The sequence below is a fragment of the Centropristis striata genome, chromosome 6 (genome assembly GCF_030273125.1).
Source record: "Centropristis striata isolate RG_2023a ecotype Rhode Island chromosome 6, C.striata_1.0, whole genome shotgun sequence".
In the NCBI taxonomy this organism is placed as follows: domain Eukaryota; kingdom Metazoa; phylum Chordata; class Actinopteri; order Perciformes; family Serranidae; genus Centropristis; species Centropristis striata.
The window spans coordinates 24,852,317-24,873,760 of record NC_081522.1 but is presented as its reverse complement, the minus strand read 5'-3'; the positions used below and the strand labels follow the sequence as shown (position 1 = coordinate 24,873,760).

The following is a 21,444-nucleotide window of genomic DNA, read 5'->3' as shown; positions in this document are numbered from 1 at the left end:
GCTGGAAATTACCTGCTGCATCGTGACAATTAACCATTAACCATGAACAGTGAATTGGTACAATAAACTGCTCATCAAACATGGTGTGTCCTCAACAAATAAAACTTAATTTAGCATTAACATCAGCAATAAATTGTCCATTAACCATCCACTCCTCTCAGCCACTGACTGAGAAACCAGACACTACCACTCTAGTCCACTAGGTGTCAATGGCAGCATTTCCAACACATAAAGCTTTTCTTTTCTTTTCTTTTTTTCCCTCAAAATTCAAGATCAAAATTTGAAATTTCAGTTTCAGATTTTATGTTTTCAAGTACAAAACGATTGACTAGCTCCATACAGGCCTAACTACATGTCTAAAAGGTTCCCAGTGTAATGGTATCATATTACACATTAACTATTGCAAATTCCTTCCATTCTTTTTTTTTGTAAAACTTTATTGAAAGTCAGGTATTACAAACAGCAAAAACACAGAACATTGATACAAAACAAAAACAATGCCAGGGGGTCACAGTATATAAAATAATGATGAATTAGTTCGTAAGTATGTTATAAAGAGTGCAGAGCTCAGTGTTTTGATGGCTTTTTTGTTTGCTGAATGTCTGATTGTTGTGATGTACTGTTTGAGCTCCTTCTCAAAAAAAAAAAAAAAATGGTTTGTGATTAGAGAATTTGGATTTGTGTGTATGGTATTTTGCAAGAAGAACAATAAGGTTGATAATCCATCCATCCATCCATCCATTCTCGTCCGCTTATCCGGGGCCGGGTTGCGGGGGCAGCAGGACATTCCAGACGTCCCTCTCCCCAGCCACAACGTCCAGCTCCTTCTGGGGGACTGCAAGGCGTTCCAAGGCCAGGAGAGAGATATAATCCCTCCAACGTGTTCTGGGTCTTCCCCGGGGCCTCCTACCAGTTGGACGTGCCCGGAACATCTTTAACGGGAGGCGCCCGGAAGGATCCTTACCAGATGCCCAAACCACCTCAGCTGGCTCCTTTCGAAGCGAAGGAACAGCAGCTCTACTCCGAGCTCCCTCTGGATGTCTGAGCTCCTCACCCTATCTCGAAGGCTGAGCCCAGCCACCCTACGGAGGAAGCTCATTTCAGCCGATTGTATCCGCGATCTCGTTCTTTCGGTCACTACCCAAAGCTCATGACCATAGGTGAGGGTTGGAACATAGATGGACCGGTAAATCGAGAGCTTGCCTTCAGGCTCAGCTCCTTCTTCACCACGACGGTCCGGTACAACGCCTGCATCACTGCTGATGCCGCACCAAACTGCCTGTCCATCTCACACTCCGTTCTACCCTCACTCGTGAACAAGACCCAGAGATACTTAACCTATGAATCATTTTAAAAGACACTTTTAAAATCTTATTTGTAATCAGATATTTACAAGGAAGGCACCATATTTTCTTCCAGTTCAAGTCTGGAGAATTCCTTCCATTCCTTTCTAGCTGTCAACATGAAACGTCATTTCTCGGCGACTCACAGGCGTGTTTTTATGGACTGATACTACGCATGCGCAATGAGAGGAGTCCTTGGCTGGTCGGCCTGCTGTAGGTTACAGATCCGGTGAGGAGACACTGACAAAATGCAGAGCTGGACACAGTTATACCGCTCTCTGGCCACGGTAAGGAGGGATAACATTTATCCACTAACCTACATGTGTTGTCCGGAGGGACATCTAACTGGTCCCAGTGACTGCTGGGTGCTGGGAGTACTGGTATTTCCAGACAGACGGCCCGGGCCTGGCTAGTGGGTGAGCTAACAGCTATGGAGAGAGCCTCACGCCAGACTCTACCCGAAAACAGAGCGTTTCAGAGTTGTTGTTGTTATTGGCCAAATATAACGTTGCTTGACATATTTCTGATATAGCATCGTATTTTAGAGTGGTCTGTTTATAATTCGGCATGAGTAGAATTCCAAAAAAGGCACACATTCAATATAAATTACCATTTTTTGTATGTGAATGTTCTCCGTGTCAAAGTTAGCTAACATATATCGTCTACAAATACGTGTTTTGAGAGCGCGTTAAGTGATATTTGTATGCTTAAGTTAAAGGTGTCTACCTTTGTTTGTCTTGATAAATGTAAATCACAAACACAAGTAAGTGGTGCTACTGTTGACAGCTCTCTCCCCGCTGCCATGTTAGCAGGCTAATGCTGTTAGCAACGGTGACCTGACGTTAACTCTCAGGGTTGCTTATGTCAGAGGCTCAGCAACTTTTTCGGCACACATCTTTCTCCACCTAAATTAAACACTATTCCTAATTATTCTGCTGCTTTGAGAAGCTGTATTCCTTCTTGTCGTCTCTAGATCACATATTGAAAACTTATAAACTAGCTAGCTGCAAAGTGGTTGCTGATTCAATACGCAGCACTGATGGATGAATGTGTTCATAATATGTACAGTGTTCAATAAATGACAGCTTTAGTTACACTTCAGATTCAGATTTTTATTACAAATTCTATACCAACTAATACAGTATAATATGTTGTTGTTATTAGTAGTAGTATTATAGATTAAACCATCTAGAAGTCTACAAACAAATCAAACAGACAACATTAACGTTTACCAGCTGCACATTATAGTGATGACACTACAGGTGATTATTTGTAGAGCTGCAACAATTAATCGATAAATCGATTATTAAATTAATCGTCAACTATTTTGATAATCGAATAATTGGTTTGAGCAGTTTTTTAAAGACAATGGGCCTCATTCATGAAACGTTAGTAGATTTGTGCGTAGATTTGCACATAAAAGCCTACGCTACTAAAAACCTACTCCGGATTCATGAACGCCGCGGGAAACTCAGATCTGATCGTAAACACGTGTGTATGATCATGAATGCCAATCCATCGTAAGGTGGCAGCGCGCTCCCGATAATCAGCAATTAGCATGAACCCCGCCCATGAATTGCTAATGACCACCATATAAGGAGGTGTGTAGAGGCATCCTGTCGACCTGTCAGTCATGGCACAAAGAAAAAAAGAACGAGAAAGAAAAAAGAATTTTTCCGAAGCGGAGATTGAAATTATTTTGGGAGAAGTGGAGTCCAAAAAAAATTTTTATTTTCATCTGTTAGTAGTGGTGTGACAGCTCCTGTGGTGTCTGCGGGCTGGCCAGTGGGGTCATAAGCCACGGCGTCAGTGGGTAACCCCTATCCCCTATGGATATAGAAGGGTAAGTCCATATATAACACACACATGTGATTATGCAGGCTATATTCTTACCAATGAGCCAGCCGTCTCTCACAGCTCCATCCTCCAAACGCGTGCCAACTGCGCAATTACGCAGGATGAATGCGTCATGCGTCCCACCGGGCCACCGTGCCACAACGCTTAACAACACACACTTTGCGTCACAGATCAGTTGCACATTCACGGAATGAAAGTTTTTCCGGTTAATGTAAGCAAATGCATCACCGGATGGAGCCTTGATGCGTACGTGTGTGCAGTCTATGGCACCGATAACACCTGGCATGTTTGCAACTGCACTGAACCCCTGCATTACTTCTGTCTGCCGTTGTGCGCCGTATGGAAATTGGATATACTCTGGCATTAATTTAATGATACCTCTGAGAACTGCAGGCAGGATGCGGCTCATGGATGGTTGCGAAATGCCGGACCTGTCACCTATCTCCCGCTGGAACGTCCCTGTGGCTAGGAAGCCAAGCACAGATAGCACTTGTAGTTGTGCAGGGATGGCATGGCTGCGTTTTGTTGGCCTCGTCAGATTAGGCTCCATAATGTTGCATAAATGCAACAGAATTGGTCTCGGTAGTCTGAAACGACTAATCAACCATTCATCATTCTCAGCCAACAGATCTGCCCGATCCCTGAAGTACCGCTCTCTCCAAATAGCGCCTTGCGCCAACTCATGTAGAAGTGCAAGTTCAGCCATGGTTACCATTAACTAGGACTGAGGGCCTTTTATACTGTGGGAGGTTTAATTAGAATTGATCCAGATATGGTAATGGTTTACATCCTTTTTGTGATTTTATTATTAGCCTATATTTTTATTATCATCATTTAACATGTAGAAAATAACGCGTAATCTATTGAGTCAATTTATAGATAATTCACAATTATGAGTTTAATCTGAATCTTAATCCCGCCAATTGCCAACTAATTTAACTAAATATGTTATATTTTTAATCGTTTGTCATGTTTATATCACATGTTTCAAAGGCATCTGCGTATTGTGTACATAACAGAACGCATTATGAATTAAAATTGTAATTTCCAACAGTGACGAGCATTATTTATATGCGTTCTTAAATTTACACAAGCACTACGTGTGGTCAGCAGCATGTGTAGATTTCGTTAGTAGCTACGAAAAGATCGGAGCTACTAAAATATTGATGAATGCGGAGATGCACGTAAATTTCCGTCTGCGAACGGTTTACACACAAATTCGTTCTGCTCACGTTTCATGAATGAGGCCCAGTAAGTCCAAATTCTCTGATTTCAGCTTCTTCAATGTGAATATTTCTGGTTTCTTTGTTCCTTTTATGACAATAAACTGAATATCTATTTGGTTTGTGGACAGAACAAGAGATTTGATGATGTCATCTTGTGATTTGGGAAACACTGATTGATATTTTTCAACATTTCATTGACCAAACAACTAATCGATTAATCGTTTAAATAATCGACAGATTAATCGATAATGAAAATAATCGTTAGTTGCAGCCCTAATTATTTGTTTGTTTTTTAACTTATCAATATCATCACGAAACGTCCCCAGTTTGTTGTTTACATTAAGAATACTTTTTTTTGCAATATAACATTTTTTAAATGTTATGTTTAGATATCTAAATGAAGCGTTAACTCATTAAATATGCACTCATTTGCATATATTTCCAGGACATAAATCTGAACATTTAATAAAGTAAATTTAAAAATGATTTGACTTTGTTGATGTATGGGATTGAACATTTTTACAGAAGGAAATTGTGATATCTCCTTTTGTAATTTCATAAATCAGAAAATACAAATGCCATAAAAAATAATCGTCATGTTTTAGGAACAACATGTTATATAAATCTGGGTATGTATGATATATAGACAAACCCCTTTCAAGTTTGGTGAGCTGTAAGTATAGCTGAAGTTGAGATTTATAAGAACAAAAAACATTTTAAAAAGACAGCCTTTTAAGATTTCATAAATCTTAATGGAAATTACTATTTGAAGACAAAATATTGAATCTAATTCAACAGGGAACACATAAAACACATTATATTGTGCAGGAGAGTAGAAAAATATAATTTTGAAATGGGCCATTCTGCATAGCTAGTATTTTTTACTTTTGGGACTTAAGGTTTTTTTGATACCAATACTTTTGTACTTTTCCTGAAGTCATTTTTTCAAACTTGTAACAGTGTTTTTACACTGTAGTCTTGCTTTCATTCTCTGAAGTCGTTCGTTATTCTTAAACTGTTTTTTTGGTACGATAAACCACGGATAGAAAAACTTTTTTTTTTTTCAAATTAGACAAATTTTATTTGGGAAAACACATTTTCACTTGCTGCTTATTTTAAGCCCACCTGTTTCTTGTAGAGCCTTTAGTTTTGGCTCATGACCCTGTCTTATTAAAAGTTTTCCTTACTAATTTACTCTCGTTTTGACTCACAGCGGAGCCACCAACTTCCCTGCAAGCTGCATGGCGCCACAGCGTTGTCCGTCAGAACCTACGCTGACAAAGCAGCAAGTAAGATAACTTGTAAATCTTATCATCTATCTTCATTAGTGCTGTGTTCTCTAATGAACTTTAGTCTGATGAAGCAGTTGTGTGTCGAAACATCACCTATGTCTAATGTATACATGCTCATTGGGGCCTTGCAGTGTGCAAGCTCTTTATTTGTCAATTCCATTCTCTTATGAACTTAAGCCGGATGTGCATTGCTTGTTTTTCACATTTACACCTCATGCAAGTACAAACAAAATTCAGAGGTGTTTCAGATGATGATAATAATGATGATTATGTGAGTCATGTACAGAGGCTTTGCCTTTCTTCACACAAGGAAAAACAGCTGTTAGAGCTAAATTGAATAATAGTTTTAATGCTGTAATCTAAATTAATTAGAGTCTAAGTTTGATACTTAAATAGTTTAAATAAAATAAAAGTTGATGTTAAATCAACACTCTGTTAACCATAGCAGTGTGACTTTTTAAAAATGTTTAATGGTATGAATAAAGCGACCACCTAACTACATGTCACATTGACTTCACCACCTTCATTTTTTGCGAAGGCCCCTTTCTTTCTTTCTTCTTTTTTTTAGTATTTAACATATAGTAATATTTTCTTTCCTTTTTTTCAGATTTTCTATATTTTCGTCTGCTGATTTTTCTTTTCACACTTGCGACAGTTTTGTGAATACAACTTGCCAAGGAATGGAGCAGATCAGGTCACCTTATATAGCTTTAGTTTTGCTAATAATCAAATCTAACAAATGCTGAATATAACTTGAAACAAACTCCACAGAAAAAGGTAATACAAGGTAAAGATATAAAAATGTGCATAATACCCACTGTCTGCCAGTGTAGGCGAATTTAATATCATGACAGTTACTTTTTTTAAATTATTTTAAGGTATTTTTTTTCATTTTTTTTATTGATAACCTACTGTAGAGTGATGGGGGAATAGTGGGGTATAAGTGCAACAAAAGATGAAATAAGTTAATAATAAATGTTAATAAATTCCAATCCCCTGTTTGAATGTATTATGTAGAGTTCTTCAAACGTAGGTTTCAACTCTTCACCACTATTACCTATTTCCTGTGGTTCCTTCACAATAAAAGCCTTGTAGCAGTAGACTTCTACTCCTACTTCAGCCCACATCTTCAAAACTACTACTGCTGTATTCTGTGTTTCTTTACAGACGTCTAATAGGCCAGTGTCTTATCTGTATGCCCTGAGCTACAGTTTTGAACTCATGATAAAAGTTTCTGTGTTGCCTCTCTGTCTGTAGTTGATGCAGACGTCACGGTGGTGGGCTCCGGTCCAGGCGGCTACGTCGCCGCCATCAAAGCCGCACAGCTTGGCTTCAAGGTAAGCTTCCATTACTTTGGTGTAAACTCTGCATAATGCTGAAATAATGTTGCAAAAGATGTTAATGATTTCTTGGATTGATTCAGAATAAGAGATTCTGTTCTTGTGCAGCTTCCATGTTGCAGAATATCAGTTTGTGCATCTTGTTTGCTTGGAATTTTTTTTTTGTCTAAACTTGGAAACTTGGTTTATGTTAGCACATGGATCCATGAAATACTGTCTCATTAGATTCTATAGATTCTATTAGATTCTAAATGAAGACTTGATGAAGCTTCTTCAGTGGTAGAAAAATGTCCTTGAGCTTGCTTGGTAATTAGGGCCACGGGGCAATCGCACGAGCACTGGTCCCATACAGCAATACTGTGGATTTTTTCTTCTTCCTCTTCCGGACGCAATTTCGTCCCGCTACTAGTTCTACAACTTGAAGAGTTGCAGGACAAATTATATATCAAAACGTGCGGTTTGATCAGGATCGGTGTGATTACTTTTCTCTACAGAATATGAATTTTTCGCGACGTAAATCGCGAAAAACTGCCCAAAATCTTGCATTGAAATGACTTGGATGGCCGAAAAAAAATGAGCGAAAAAGAACAATAATTGGAGATTTTTAAATGTCTACTTCTCCGGCATAATTTCACCTAGTGACTCCATTTAAACTTTAAACAGTAGACACAAGTCTTATATATAGGTGTATTAATCCGCGTTTCAATAGGTCATATAGTTTTTTATCAATCCCTGTTCAATGACCATGATCATTTTTGGAGAAATTCTGAGATTATAATGGGTGTGTATTGCACGGAATGTTCGTGTCACAGTGTGTGACATCATTGCCAGAGTGTAGAGGGAGAGAAAAAAATGTCAAAAAATAAATTTGAAAACTGCGCTCCGGGCCGCAAATTCCACTCTACAGAAATAATTTATACATAGAAACGTAGGAAAATTTGTCTTCTCACTCACAATCCTCTGGTAAAGCTTTCAGAGTTATAGTTTGGGCGTAGGACCAATGCACCGACAGCCTCATTGGCTCCCATATTAAAAATGCAGGAAGATTTCTGAAAAGGAGATGTAACAGTTTTTTTCAGATCGCTCTAACAAAGCTATTTTTTCATTTTTCTTAAAAAAACAACAACATATGTAGACGTTGAGGAAGAACTCAGACGCTCAAAGTGAAGTCGGATCAATGATAGGTATTATGGTTTTGCCAAAAATGCTTTCTGTTCAAGGCCAGAAATTACAGTCTGTCCACCTCTGGATGCTGTCACTTTCCGAAACATTCAGGTGGCAGTTAACCCATTGACGCCGGGAAAGCATTATCGCATTTCTACCATTAAAGTCGGGAGCGATGTTGCGTCACTCTACCATTAAGGCCGGGACAGCGGATATGTCATTTTGTAGTATTTGTATTTTTTCCACCTATTTTCGGTCTCTTGGCCAATGTAATGCATCAGAACATGATCAGAATGCGGGAGTGTCGCAATGCAACATCGGACTTTTCCAGAACTTTGAAATCATGGTGGAGGACGACTGTAGCGGAGGAGCTCAGCAGTAAGTGACGGAAGAGATCTGATTAAAACAGCGCCGATCATTTAATTGCTGATCCGGACTTTGAACCCTCGGAACCAATCGACCGGGATTTATGGATGAGGAATATGTTTTTAGACGACATATTTTCACCAAAGAACAGACAGATTTGTGGCCATCTGGAGATAATAATATTATTAATATATTAATATTAATAATAATAATAATAATAGGCTAATTGATTGTGATGATGATATAAGAAATCATGACTGTTTATGTCTTATATTACTTTATGCGTCGTTGAGTACCCTGAAAAGTGCAATATATAAAATGTATTATTATTATTTATTATCATTATTATTATTATTATTATATATATTTTTTTTATTAGAGTAGGCTAATGAGAACTATGTCTTGTTCTTCCAGTGGTCATATCATGTTTGCATCTTGCTAATGGGCATGTATTAGTATTATGCATAGGATTTTTTATTCAGTCAAATGTAACATTTGCTGAGTTTGTTGATTTTTAAAAAAAAATGTATTGAAGGTTTGGACAAATCAAACTTCGTATGAAAGCCACGGGTATAAGCTCTCAAATACTTTTTGAATTTCATTTTTATCTGCTACAGAGGCTGAAAAATCTATTATTTAGTAGGTGTTGAATTTCCAGAAAAACTTCAGGTTTTAGGGGGTCATTTGAAAATCGCCCATAGGTTTTCCAGGCGCTTTAGGCGTTAATGGGTTAATTCTGTTGATTGCTCTGCTCTGATTGCCTTTGATCTTTGATGTGATTACAGTTACAGATACACACACACACATGCGCGTAAGCGCGCACACTCCTCACACATGCATACACATGCTTCAAACACACGCGCACACACACACACACACACACACACACAGGTAACTTTATGCGATTTTCGCACACACAAATGTGCGCATAAGCGCGCACACTCCTCCAGATACACGTTTCACACACACACGTTTTGAGGTTAAAGGGCATAGTTTGAAATCTCTGAATAATCTCATCAGTGTGCACACACCGGCAGTTGCCCCCGTGGCCCTTTCAGAATTTCCCCAGAGGAAATTTTCTAGTTGCTGATGTCCTATATGGTCATTGCAAAGTAATTTAAAAAAAAATGATGTTGCACACAACTGATGGCAGGATATGTTGCACACACTCATTGAACTGCAGCTAAAGTTTGATTATGTTTTAGTCTGTAGTTTGTGTTTAAATTTAATAGAATAATTTTCATCTTTACAACAGGACATCTATAATCTGTTTATTTCTTCCTGGACACTTCACCTACGCCATGTTTTTCTCTGCATCCTAAATGGTCCAAAACCAACTAATGCACAATGTATTTTCTATATTTGACTATAAACATCTACTGTACCTTCTTTCTTTGACAGACAGTGTGTGTTGAGAAAAATCCCACACTGGGCGGGACCTGTCTGAATGTCGGCTGCATCCCCTCCAAGGTAATAAACTGGTTTTATTCCTAATCAAAATATTTCATCCGTTGTATAAACTAGTACATATACAAACCCTACAAACTGCAGGCAGTTGGTGCCATTTAAGGGATGTTTATTGTCTAGATCTTACAGAAAATTGAAACCTAGTTGAACATAAGCAATAAAACACATATATAAAAGAATAAAACAAGCTTTCTACCAGCTGTGTTAATAGATATATTGTGTGTGCAGGCTCTGCTGAACAACTCCTACTTGTATCACATGGCTCACGGCAAGGACTTTGAAAGCAGAGGCATCGAAAGTAAGAAACTTCACTCAACTTTGAATCATTTTTTTGTAGTTCAGTAGGTGAGTTCAGGCTCTGACGTGGCTGACAGGTTTGGAACATTTAACATGCGTGTAAATGTATAAATGCTAGAACAAAAATACTTGAGTAAAAAAATGAATTAAATTGGCAATTTGAATCATGAAATTGCATCATGATGATAATCAAATTTCAATTGTTTTACAAAACTATTTGAAGCTGATTTTTTTTTTATCCTGAAGTTTTACATTTTTATGATAAAATACTTTAATGCGGAATACCATTAATTGCGTGCAGAAAATGTAAAATGATTTATTAGCAAATAGTCATATTTTTCAATTGGTCTACAAACCAAAAATGGCTTTGGTTTTTAAGCTTTTAACCCATTAAGGCCTAAAACGCCTGGAAAAAATCCCTGTAAAACCTCTGGGCGATTTTAAAGTAACCCCCTAAAACCTGAACCTTTTTCTGGAAATTCAACAGAAGTGTCAACGCTTACTAAATAATAGATTTTTCAGCCTCTGTAGCAGATAGAAATGAAATTTAAAAAGTATCTGAGAACTTATACCTGTGGCTTTCATGAGAAGTTGAGTTTATTTGTCCAAACCTTCAATAAAGTTTTTTTCAAAAATCAACAAACTCAGCAAATAGAGGAAAAAAAGGCCTTTTCGCCTTTTATTGAACAGGAGAGTTGAAAGAGACAGGAAATCATTGGTGCTCTTTTCATCAAGATCGCTTCCGTCACTTACTTCTGAGCTCCTTCCACTATAGTCGTCTTCCGACATGATTTCAAAGTTCTGGAAAAGTCCAATTTTGCATTGCGACACTCCCACATGTATTCTGATGCATTTAATTTGCCAAGAGATCGAAAATAGGTGAAAAAAAACCTACAAAACGACGTATCCGCTTTAATGGTAGAATAACGCAACAGTGCCCCCGGTTTTAATGGTAGAAATGCGGTAAAGCTTTCCCGGTTTAAATGGGTGAAATTAAGATTTTTTATGTCTTCTTTCGTCTGATCTGTATTATAAATCCTAAAAATATTAATTTTAATATGAAAAAGAAGAGCAGCAATTCCCACATTTGAGAGGCTGAAGAACTTTTAGCCAACTTTTGGCTTTATGAACTACTTGGGTTGCATTTTCACCAACAAGGATTCAAAGTGCTTTTCAGAAAAAAAAAACTAGGAGATAAAGACCAAAAAGTAAGATAACGAAAATAAAATGCAAAAAAGAGGGGGGAACAATGTAAAAACATATAAAATGCCAGTTTGAATTGTTGATTTGTCCCATAATCATAATTTATTGTTTAACAAAACTCTGTTATTTGTTTTTTTATGTAATAACCAAGGAAGTTTTTACTTAATAGTGGAACACACTTTATGCCCGGTACAAAAGAACAAATAGTCATATCTTTCAATAGGACTAGAAACCAAAAATGGGGGCTTAGGATTAATTTTCAACTCTAGTAGTTGGTGCTCTGTTTCTCAGTAATTATTATACGCTTATATTCCTGCAAACACTGCCCTTTTCTGTGGCTGATTGAAGTGCTTGTCTCTCAGTTTCAGGGATCTCGTTGAACCTGGAGAAGATGATGGCTCAGAAAAGCGGAGCTGTGAAAGCGCTGACTGGAGGAATCGCACATCTATTCAAACAGAACAAAGTCAGGCCTCTTTCTCTCTCCCTGTCTGTAACTTTAATGGTTGTTCACTCGTTACTTTATAAGAATGTAAACTGATCGCCGCTCCCCTCAGGTGACTCACGTCAACGGGTTAGGGAGGGTGACCGGTAAGAACCAGGTGACGGCCGTAGCAGCAGACGGCAGCGAGCAGGTCATCAACACCAAGAACATCCTCCTCGCCACAGGCTCCGAGGTCACGCCCTTCCCCGGGATCCAGGTACAGCTTCCTCAAATCAGAAATATTCTAGCAAATTGAAGAAGGATTCAATGAAAATAGTATGGTGTAAATATTAGGGCCGGGACTCGATTGAAAAAATTAATCTATTTAATTAGAGGCTTTGTAATTAATTAATCTAATTAATCGCATTTTAATCGCATATTAAATATGCGATTAAAATACATATTAGAACAGTGAGAAGTAATTTTTTTCACATGGATTTTTAGTATACCATTGAATAATGACTGAATACATAAGCTTAAGCAACAAAAATATTGTTTATTTTTGTTCAAGTCCAACAGACCAGTGCAATTTTTGCCATTAAGTGTAGCAATAGCATATTTAGAAATATAGTACATTTCAGAAATTCAGGTAGCCTATAGGTAGGTAGACCTTCTGTAAACTATAATACTTTGGTTTTTGAAGTAAAACACAATCCACGCTAGCTAGCACACTAGCCGCTAGCTGCTATATGTTTTGCATTGAGGTGATACTTGAGGCTGGATGTGCTGCGGTGTTATGTGAATTCCTTGTTGCATAGCAACACAACCATGCTCTTATCGACGCTTCCATCCGTTGGTTTTTAGTTTAGTTGGTTTTTAACTAAATGTCCCATCATCCACGGGGCCAACCAAAGCGTCTCATCAGCTTCTTCCTTCATGTTCACTGTGGTTTGTTGTTGTCTGAACTCATGAACGCTAGTTGGTGCTCCAGTATAATCGTTCCCCCTGAAACTCATCCAGTGAGAAACGTTCCACGGTGCAAAAATACCTGCGATTAAAATGCGTCAATTTTTTTAACGCGTTCATTTTTGTGTAATTAATTAATCTTAATTAACGCGTTAAAGTCCCAGCACTACTGTAAATATACTTCATTACAAGTAAAAGTCCTGCATTCAAAACTTTACTTAAGTAAAGTATTATCAGCCAAATATCTATATATAAAGTTCTTAAAATAAACATATTCATTGTTTATTGGGTTCATATAACTGCTGAATTTATATTAATATTTGCATTACTGCTTTAGATTTTAAGGTTGTGTTAATTTACACTAACAATTTTAGTCATTGTTCTTTATAAACACTAGGAACTGTACAGGTCAGGAGGCTTATTTTTTAACTGCTATTATTTAAACATTAACAATGACACATTTTATTAAACTTTGACCCAAAAAAAAAACAAGTTTAACCAACATGCATTTGTCTTAAAGTCTTAAATGTATAAAGAGCACTTTTTCTCTCAACATACTGAAACAACATATGTGAAAATAAAATGTGTAAGTGTGTTTCAACATGTTTAAAGTCTTGATATTTCTTCTTTGTCTTTTCAGATTGATGAGGAAAGCGTTGTGTCGTCAACAGGAGCTCTGTCCCTGAAGAAAGTTCCAGAGGAGTTGATTGTGATCGGAGCCGGAGTCATCGGAGTGGAGCTGGTCAGCATCTCTTCACTCGCCTTCGCTGTTGCAACATCTGACTGACAAAAAGTTGCCCAATCAAACCCTAAAACTCACCCAATTGTCATAAAAGTAGCTCAGCTTTCATGGAGCTCAAAATCAGCACTTTAAATAAATCATCAAATAAAAATAGCCTCAACAAAACAACAATAAAATGAGAGGTTGCTAGTCAGACAACTTTGGCCACCCACGAGAGAAAATGGAGAAAAGTCTTCAGGAATTGGAATCAGCTTATAGTTTAACTTATAGTTGGTCTTTCATGTCAGCTTGTCTTAGAAGAAGAAAAAATGTTTCAGTATCTCGTTTAGTGCACAAAAACAACGTCTATCTGGTGTCTCCAGATAGACTCTCCTGCCAATCTGCAACATTTGATAGAAATTTGACTACTCACTGTTATCAATCCACTTTTTCTGGCCTCTCAAAAGTGTTTGTCCTCGCGTCCTGCAGGGGTCAGTGTGGCAGCGTCTGGGCTCTAAAGTCACAGCGGTGGAGTTCCTGGGCCACGTGGGCGGCATGGGCATCGACATGGAGATCTCCAAGAACTTCCAGCGCATCCTGCAGAAGCAGGGCGTCAAGTTCAAGCTCGGCACCAAAGTCATGGGAGCCACCAAGAGGCCCGACGGGAAGATCGATGTGGCGTGAGTAAAACGGCTCTGACTCTTCGGATCATGTTTAGATATCAGAGGTTTAAGTGTTAATTGCAGCTGTGTTTGTGTTTCAGAGTGGAGGCAGCGGCCGGAGGGAAGAATGAGACTCTGACATGTGACGTGCTGCTGGTCTGTATCGGCAGACGACCTTTCACAGAGAACCTGGGTCTGGATTCTGTCGGCATCGAGCTGGACAACAGAGGCCGCATCCCCATCAACAACCGCTTCCAGACCAAAGTCCCCAGGTACCACCGAGTCCACACAAAACCTGTGTACAGCTTATTGAATTTCTTAATATGTTCATCCTGCACATTTTTTGCTGTAATTCTCCTTTTAACATCAGTAGAATCTAATCTCAAATCTGTAAGGCCAATTAACATTTGTGTTAATTTAAGCTTGATGAAGCTATAAAGGCCAAGATAAGGATCCTTTTAAATTTGTTAAAGAAAAAAAATTAGCGTGCTATGTGTTACGTGTGGGCCGCTAAAAAACAAATGTACTAACTTGATTAATTACAACTAAACTTAGAATCAATAACAACACAAATGCAATAAAAAAATGACACAATGTTGAGATAAAAATGAAGAAAAAGATCAAATCTGCATATAGGGCTGGGTATCAAAGCGATAGAGATAATTATCGCAAAATAACTTGGTCATGGTTGATGTAATTCTGATAGAACAATAAAAATAAAAAAAGAGGCACATGAAACTAGAATAAACAAAAAGCAGTTACTGTTAGTCTAGTTTCTCTGTTCTTCTTCAAGTGATGTCAACACTTTTTTAAGATGTTCTTCTTTATTCATCTTTACTTTTCATTCTCACCATCTCCGAGCATCCATTCCTTTAACCTTTGCTTCTGCCTCTGCTCCCTCAGTATTTATGCCATCGGTGACGTGGTCGCTGGGCCGATGTTGGCCCATAAGGCCGAGGACGAGGGCATCATCTGTGTGGAGGGCATGGCCGGTGGCGCCGTGCACATCGACTACAACTGTGTTCCTTCTGTCATCTACACACACCCCGAGGTGGCCTGGGTTGGCAAGACAGAGGAGCAGCTGAAAGAGGAGGTGAGAGTGGGGAGGATGAGAATAATACAGCTGCATGTGTAAACTGCATTAGGTGTCTCCAGACAACGCTGTGCAGATCCTCGCCTGCCTAAAATAATAACAGCAAGGCTACGACTGTCAAACATGGTTACGATTATTAAAACTTTATTATCCACTGAGTGGAAATTCCTCTTTGGTTTCACCATAGACATGTCTCAAAACAACAGAATAAATAGTGAGACAATAAAGAAAAAAACATTTCAAGGATGGAAAAATATAAAATAGCATACAGCAATAACCGTACTGTACTGTACATCACCCATTCAAGTACATCATTTCATAAAAGCACACCACAGTAAAAATCAAGTTTACAACTGTAGGTCTGAGACCTGCCTTATTCAGAGAACCTGCTGTACAGGGAAACCCTCAGCATAGGAAAAAACAGGAGTAAACAGCTTCTAGGAAAAAGGACTTGGTGTTCTAGGCAAAGGTATAAACGGATCTGAGTTACATTTGATGAAGTGTAAAATGATGCATGTTACAGTAGTCTGATTATGTTACTTGAGAAGGGGGAAATGACAGAAGTTGAGTTGAAATAACTTGTTGCAAAAAGTAAAATCCACATCAATCTGTGCTACCTACCCCCTCAACCCCTCCCCTATCCCTTTATTTGCATGTTTGCATGCCTGATGAAACAGATGATTATTCAGAGGTGACAAGGGAACAAATGTCACATACAAGATTCTTGTAGCTAAGCTAAAGCAACATGCATGATCAAAAGAGGGTATTTTGAAGCTGTTAGGATCACTGATATCCAAAGTGTCTGGCAGTGTTTTCACAGTCCCACTCCTCTCTCCTCCTCAGGGCGTCCCGTACAGAGTCGGCAAGTTCCCCTTCGCAGCCAACAGCCGAGCCAAGACCAACAACGACACTGACGGCATGGTGAAGATCCTCAGCCACAAGGAGACGGACAGGATGATGGGAGCTCACATCCTCGGATCTGTAAGCAGAGAAAGAACACACAGTGAATGTATTTTAGTCACCAACAGAGGATCAGCCGTTAGATACCAAGGATTTTAGTAAACGCTAGTCATCAATACCAGAGAAATACAATGATTCCCGTTACCCAAATTGTTATCACAAAAAAGAAAGTAAACAAAGTAATGAATCCCATTTTATTCCTGGTTGCCACAAAGGTGCAGTGACGACTGGGCAGGAGGCTCATTTATTGCTGGAATGCTTCTCCTGTGGTTTTTGTTTATATCGGTTTGTTTGCGTGTTTCCCTGCAGGGGGCAGGAGAGATGATCAATGAAGCTGCTTTGGCCATGGAGTACGGGGCTTCCTGTGAGGACGTCGCCAGAGTCTGCCACGCCCATCCTGTATGTCCTGTCACCACACACACACACACACACACATACACATACAGTGCTGCAGCTTTTCTATAACATGACAGTAAAATCAAGGAGAATAACTATGTCACAGATTCTATAAAACCACATTTCTGTATTGAACTTACTGTTACATAAGTCAAAGAAAAGCAGCAAACCCTCACAGTTGATAATTTAGCTGTATAAAAAGACAAACAAGTAATTCTAATTGTAAATAGTTGATTTTCTGTTGATCGATTAATGTACTAATTGTTTGAGATCTATATTTAAATCTGGCTTGAAGTTACAGCCTAGCAGGGGGCAAGAATTTAGCATTAAATAAACATTTAATTGATGGTTTATAACACAGTATAATATAGCTGTAAACTGATAAAATATACAGTTTTTGTCAACAAATCTCACATTACGGCATCCAGTATCTGTCTATACAGCAGCCTCTGCTTATCAGTGCCTGCAGTTGTTGTTGACAGATGCAATACTTAACACTTATATACTTATATATGCTTAACACGCATATTATAGTTCATTTATTAAATGTTCATATGCTGCTTTTAAATGCTAAATGCAGGGGTTGAGTAAAATGTCGGTGAAAAAGTAGTAGTGAAGAGAGTAAAGGCTCAATCTGCAGAAAATGAGTAAAAGAAAAGCAGAAATGCCCTAAATTAAAACTCAAACTGTGTCTTTCTTCCTCCTGCAGACGGTTTCAGAAGCCTTCAGAGAAGCAAACCTGGCCGCCTCCTTCGGCAAAGCCATCAACTTCTGATCCACCAGCTGCTGTCCCACCTTTTAGTGTACATAACAAGAAGAGAAGCAGAAAGCTGTGTGTGTCCTTCATCCAGCCCACTGGGATCCCCCATGTACATCCACACTGTACCACATTTAGTCCTAATGTTATTTAAATGTTCTCAATAAAACGAGAAAAGAGGCTTTGGGCGGTAAACAAATGCTCACTGCAGATCAGTCTTTTTGCTTTCCGAAACGAATACTAGGAGAACATATTATTCACTCATTTACAAACATATATATATATATAGATATAGATAAAGATATAAATATATATTTATATATTTAGATATATATTTATATCTATATATATATAGATATATATTTATATATATCTATATATAGATATATATTTATATATATATATATATATCTATATATAGATATATAGATATATATATATATATCTATATATAGATATATAGATATTTTATGGCTGGGTGGCTGCGCTTTCTCTTGTAAAGGAAGTTTTTTTTCTCTGTTTTTTACAGACTTCAACACCACAACTATAATGTGTAACCAGAGCAGGAAACTGTAGCAGCTTTTAAGAGTTAAAGGTTAAATCGATGCTTAAAGTTGCTTTTTGTGGGTCAAAACAAACACATTACTGGTTTCACAGGAGCTGTTATAAATCTGGAGCGTCAGGATATTTGGTATAAAAATCAGTACCTTTTTGAGAAATTTACAACAAATGTATATGATCATGTCTTTTAAAATGACATGATTTATTGCCCCAAATCAGTATTTTTTTTTCTATAAAGCTGTAATTGGCAAGGTAAGTCCCATTTGAGGTGGAAAGAGGTGCACAAAAAAGTTGCGGACAAAACAAAAATAACATTTATTCAGAGAAGCTTCATTTTAATTTGACTAGTTTGGGAATTATGACGTTTGACTTTATTGAATGCAACATGGTTTTGACAACTTAAAGGTTCCTTTGTGGAGTTTTAGATCCATCAGGTTTTTATTTATGCTGTTCTTTGCAGCAGTGCATCAACAAAAAGCAGCGAAGAAGAAGAGGACTTCATGCTGGTAAAACATGAATATACACAATGCAGGATTTAAAACATGTAAACTCTTTTATAAGGAAGGGAAGTATGCTGAATATCTATCTGAGCTCAAGGACAAACCTTACACACTCCACAGTATATGTTTACACCTGCTGTGTTGAATTGATTTGTGCAGAATTTCAGCTTCGATTTACCCTTTAAAGGCAGATCTGTAGATTCAGTTTAGTAGTTACCGGGTAGTTGTTTTCCTGCTCTGGTTGCTTCGCTGTGATTGGCTCTGGCCTGCTCTTGCTTTTCTCACCATTTAAACCAATAAATGCAGTTATCAGTTGAATAAGATGGCAGTTTGAAACTTTTCTTTTACTGATTGAAGGTGACCATTTTTCTGCAGCTATTCGCTCAGATCAAAAACTACAGAAAATAGAAATTTAAAAATAATTACGAAAGCTAGTTAAAGACTACACTGTAAAGTAAAATACTATAAATAAAAAGAAATCTCAGTTAAAAATGTTAGAAGTTCATAATTTTATAATGTGTGTTACTGTGTTAACAGTAGCTTGTTAAAAAAATGTTTTTTTTATTAATGTTTTATAATATTTTAATGGCTTGTTTTTTTGTGCGCACATTAATGTACTCGGAGTACCAACGTGAGTATTTTATGAAATATTACTGCAACAAAAATAATTATGCATATACATTTTTTTTGCTGCTAATCTTTCACCTATGATCAGTTCCAATAATTAAACCATAAAAAAATCCAGTTTACATGAAGTATATTGAAAATAAATCATTTATTGTGTTTTTTAGATCATAAAATGGAGTCGTTCATGGTAAAAACATGGTAATTTAGGGTGAAAAATGTTAGAATTAGATGTTAGAATTCTTTAAAAAAATATGTTTGGTAAGAACAAAAGCTGATAAAAGTGTATATTTTTTAAGTTTTATAATATATTTATAGCTTGTTTTTTTTGCGCACGTTTTTGTGTATTTGAAGAACTCAGGGTTTTATTTCAGGAGGATCTACGGGTTAAAAGCTCGACTAAACAAGTAGGTCTTGAATGTGCTTTTAAAAAAAAAGAAAACATTGAGTCTGGACCAGTGTTGGACAAACATTTCCATCCTTGAAGAGGCTGATAACATGGCTAGAAAACAAGCCGGGATTTCATGGAAGTGCCAATAACATCAGTTCCTCACATGGCCACTTGAGGCCCGGTTCACAAGTTAACCCCAGTGCTCTAGTCCCTCTTGTTCACAGCAGAAATATAAGGAAGCCAGGAACAGCAGTGGTTGCAATTTATTTCATGCCATTATCTCAGGATCGCAAGTTAGTTTTGCCATTATTTCAAGAAAACAAGATGATTGACTTACTTCAAAAGAAGTCTCAGCCTTTAGTAAAAGCTTCCAAACAGTCAAGGTTGACAAACTTGGTGAAGTATTTGAAGTTATTTGAAGGACACAAGTGTGACTACAACCGGTTTACAAAATAAAATGTTTACTGTATATTCAAAATGCATCGATGGAGATGCGATTAAATGGATCATATAAAATAAGGAAATGTTACAGAAATTCTCCAAGTTTTGTGTTGCTCGGGCAAAAGCAAAAATCCTGGCAATAACTATTTATATAACACCTTAAAAACAGCGTTCACAAAGTGCTCTGAAAGACAAAGCAGAAAATAAAGCAACATTGACTCATGCATATGAGTTGAACACTTCTCTGACTACATACAGACACAAAATTAAGCATTTTCAGTTCATCAATTCAAAGATGAATGAATGAATGATGTTCCAAATGTTTGTTCTAAATGTTTAAAGATATTTCAAAGTAAAAGTCCAACATTTGTACCTTAAAATAGCTCCACTACATTTCTGAATACTTGGCCAAGCGGCCTCAACTACATTAGAATATACAGTAAATATTACAATTTTCTCTGGATATTTGATTATTTCCATTTTATGTAATTTTATACTTTGACTCCACTACATTTTAGAGGTAAATATTGAACTTTTTACTCCACTACATTTATCTGCCAGCTTTATTTACTTTTCAGGTTGAAATTTCACATAAAAAAACAATACACTTTTATTATTATTATTATTATTGTTATTAATTAAGCCACATAACAGTGTATTATCTGGTTAAAATCAACAATACTTTTACTTTTGATACTTTTTTGGCATTTTAAAATTTCATTTTGAATTTGTAAAAGGAAAAGATTATCATGCAAACAAGGCTTTTAAAATAATGAAAAGCATAGTACAGTAGAAATAATAAAATGGCACATAAATGTGTTTACATGTCTAAAAACGTAGCTGGAAGAAGTGCAAATGTATTATATCCCACCCAGCGTTTACATATTCACATTGTTAACAAAAAATAGGAAGAAAGTTATGATGTATAGATCCCATTTGAGGTGGAAATAGGTGCACAAAAAAGTTCACAAAATCTAAACGTTTTTGAAGTCAACCTACTAGCTTTTTTTTCTTTCCAGAGCATTAAAACATGTCAACACACAAATTCTGAAAAAGTCCATGATATATAAAACATTTTGGAGTCTTCTTTCATTAAGAATTCGCTTTTAATAAGAATGTAATGTTTTTTTTAACAGGATCTAATTATTCCACACTCTTTAATTTATTTTACAATGTTTAAATGAGACATGTAGAATAAAGTGATTTTGACAGAAAAATCTAAATTTTAAACTTTGTTCTAATTGTGATGATAATGTCTGTTTTAACAGTTTCTTTCTGACTGAAAAAGTTCATGATACATAAGTCATTTTTGATTCTTCTTATATTAAATGTGCACTTCTCCCTTTGCAGGCCTCGGCACTGGATTCTTGTTTCATGAGATGACACATATTTGAAT

At 37.1% G+C, this 21,444-nt stretch overlaps 1 protein-coding gene across 1 annotated transcript; it reads left to right on the top strand.

Moving 5' to 3' along the window:
* The first annotated feature begins 1,479 nt into the window (after window positions 1-1,479).
* On the top strand, window positions 1,480-17,730 carry dldh (dihydrolipoamide dehydrogenase). The gene is made up of 14 exons (XM_059336129.1): window positions 1,480-1,630; window positions 5,640-5,715; window positions 6,976-7,055; window positions 9,990-10,058; window positions 10,284-10,353; window positions 11,918-12,018; window positions 12,110-12,253; window positions 13,583-13,684; window positions 14,153-14,343; window positions 14,427-14,597; window positions 15,229-15,418; window positions 16,262-16,399; window positions 16,688-16,777; window positions 17,484-17,730. The coding sequence occupies exons 1-14, from the start codon at window positions 1,592-1,594 to the stop codon at window positions 17,547-17,549; spliced, it is 1,527 nt and encodes a 508-aa protein (XP_059192112.1). The 5' UTR covers window positions 1,480-1,591; the 3' UTR covers window positions 17,550-17,730.
* Window positions 17,731-21,444: the final 3,714 nt, after the last annotated feature.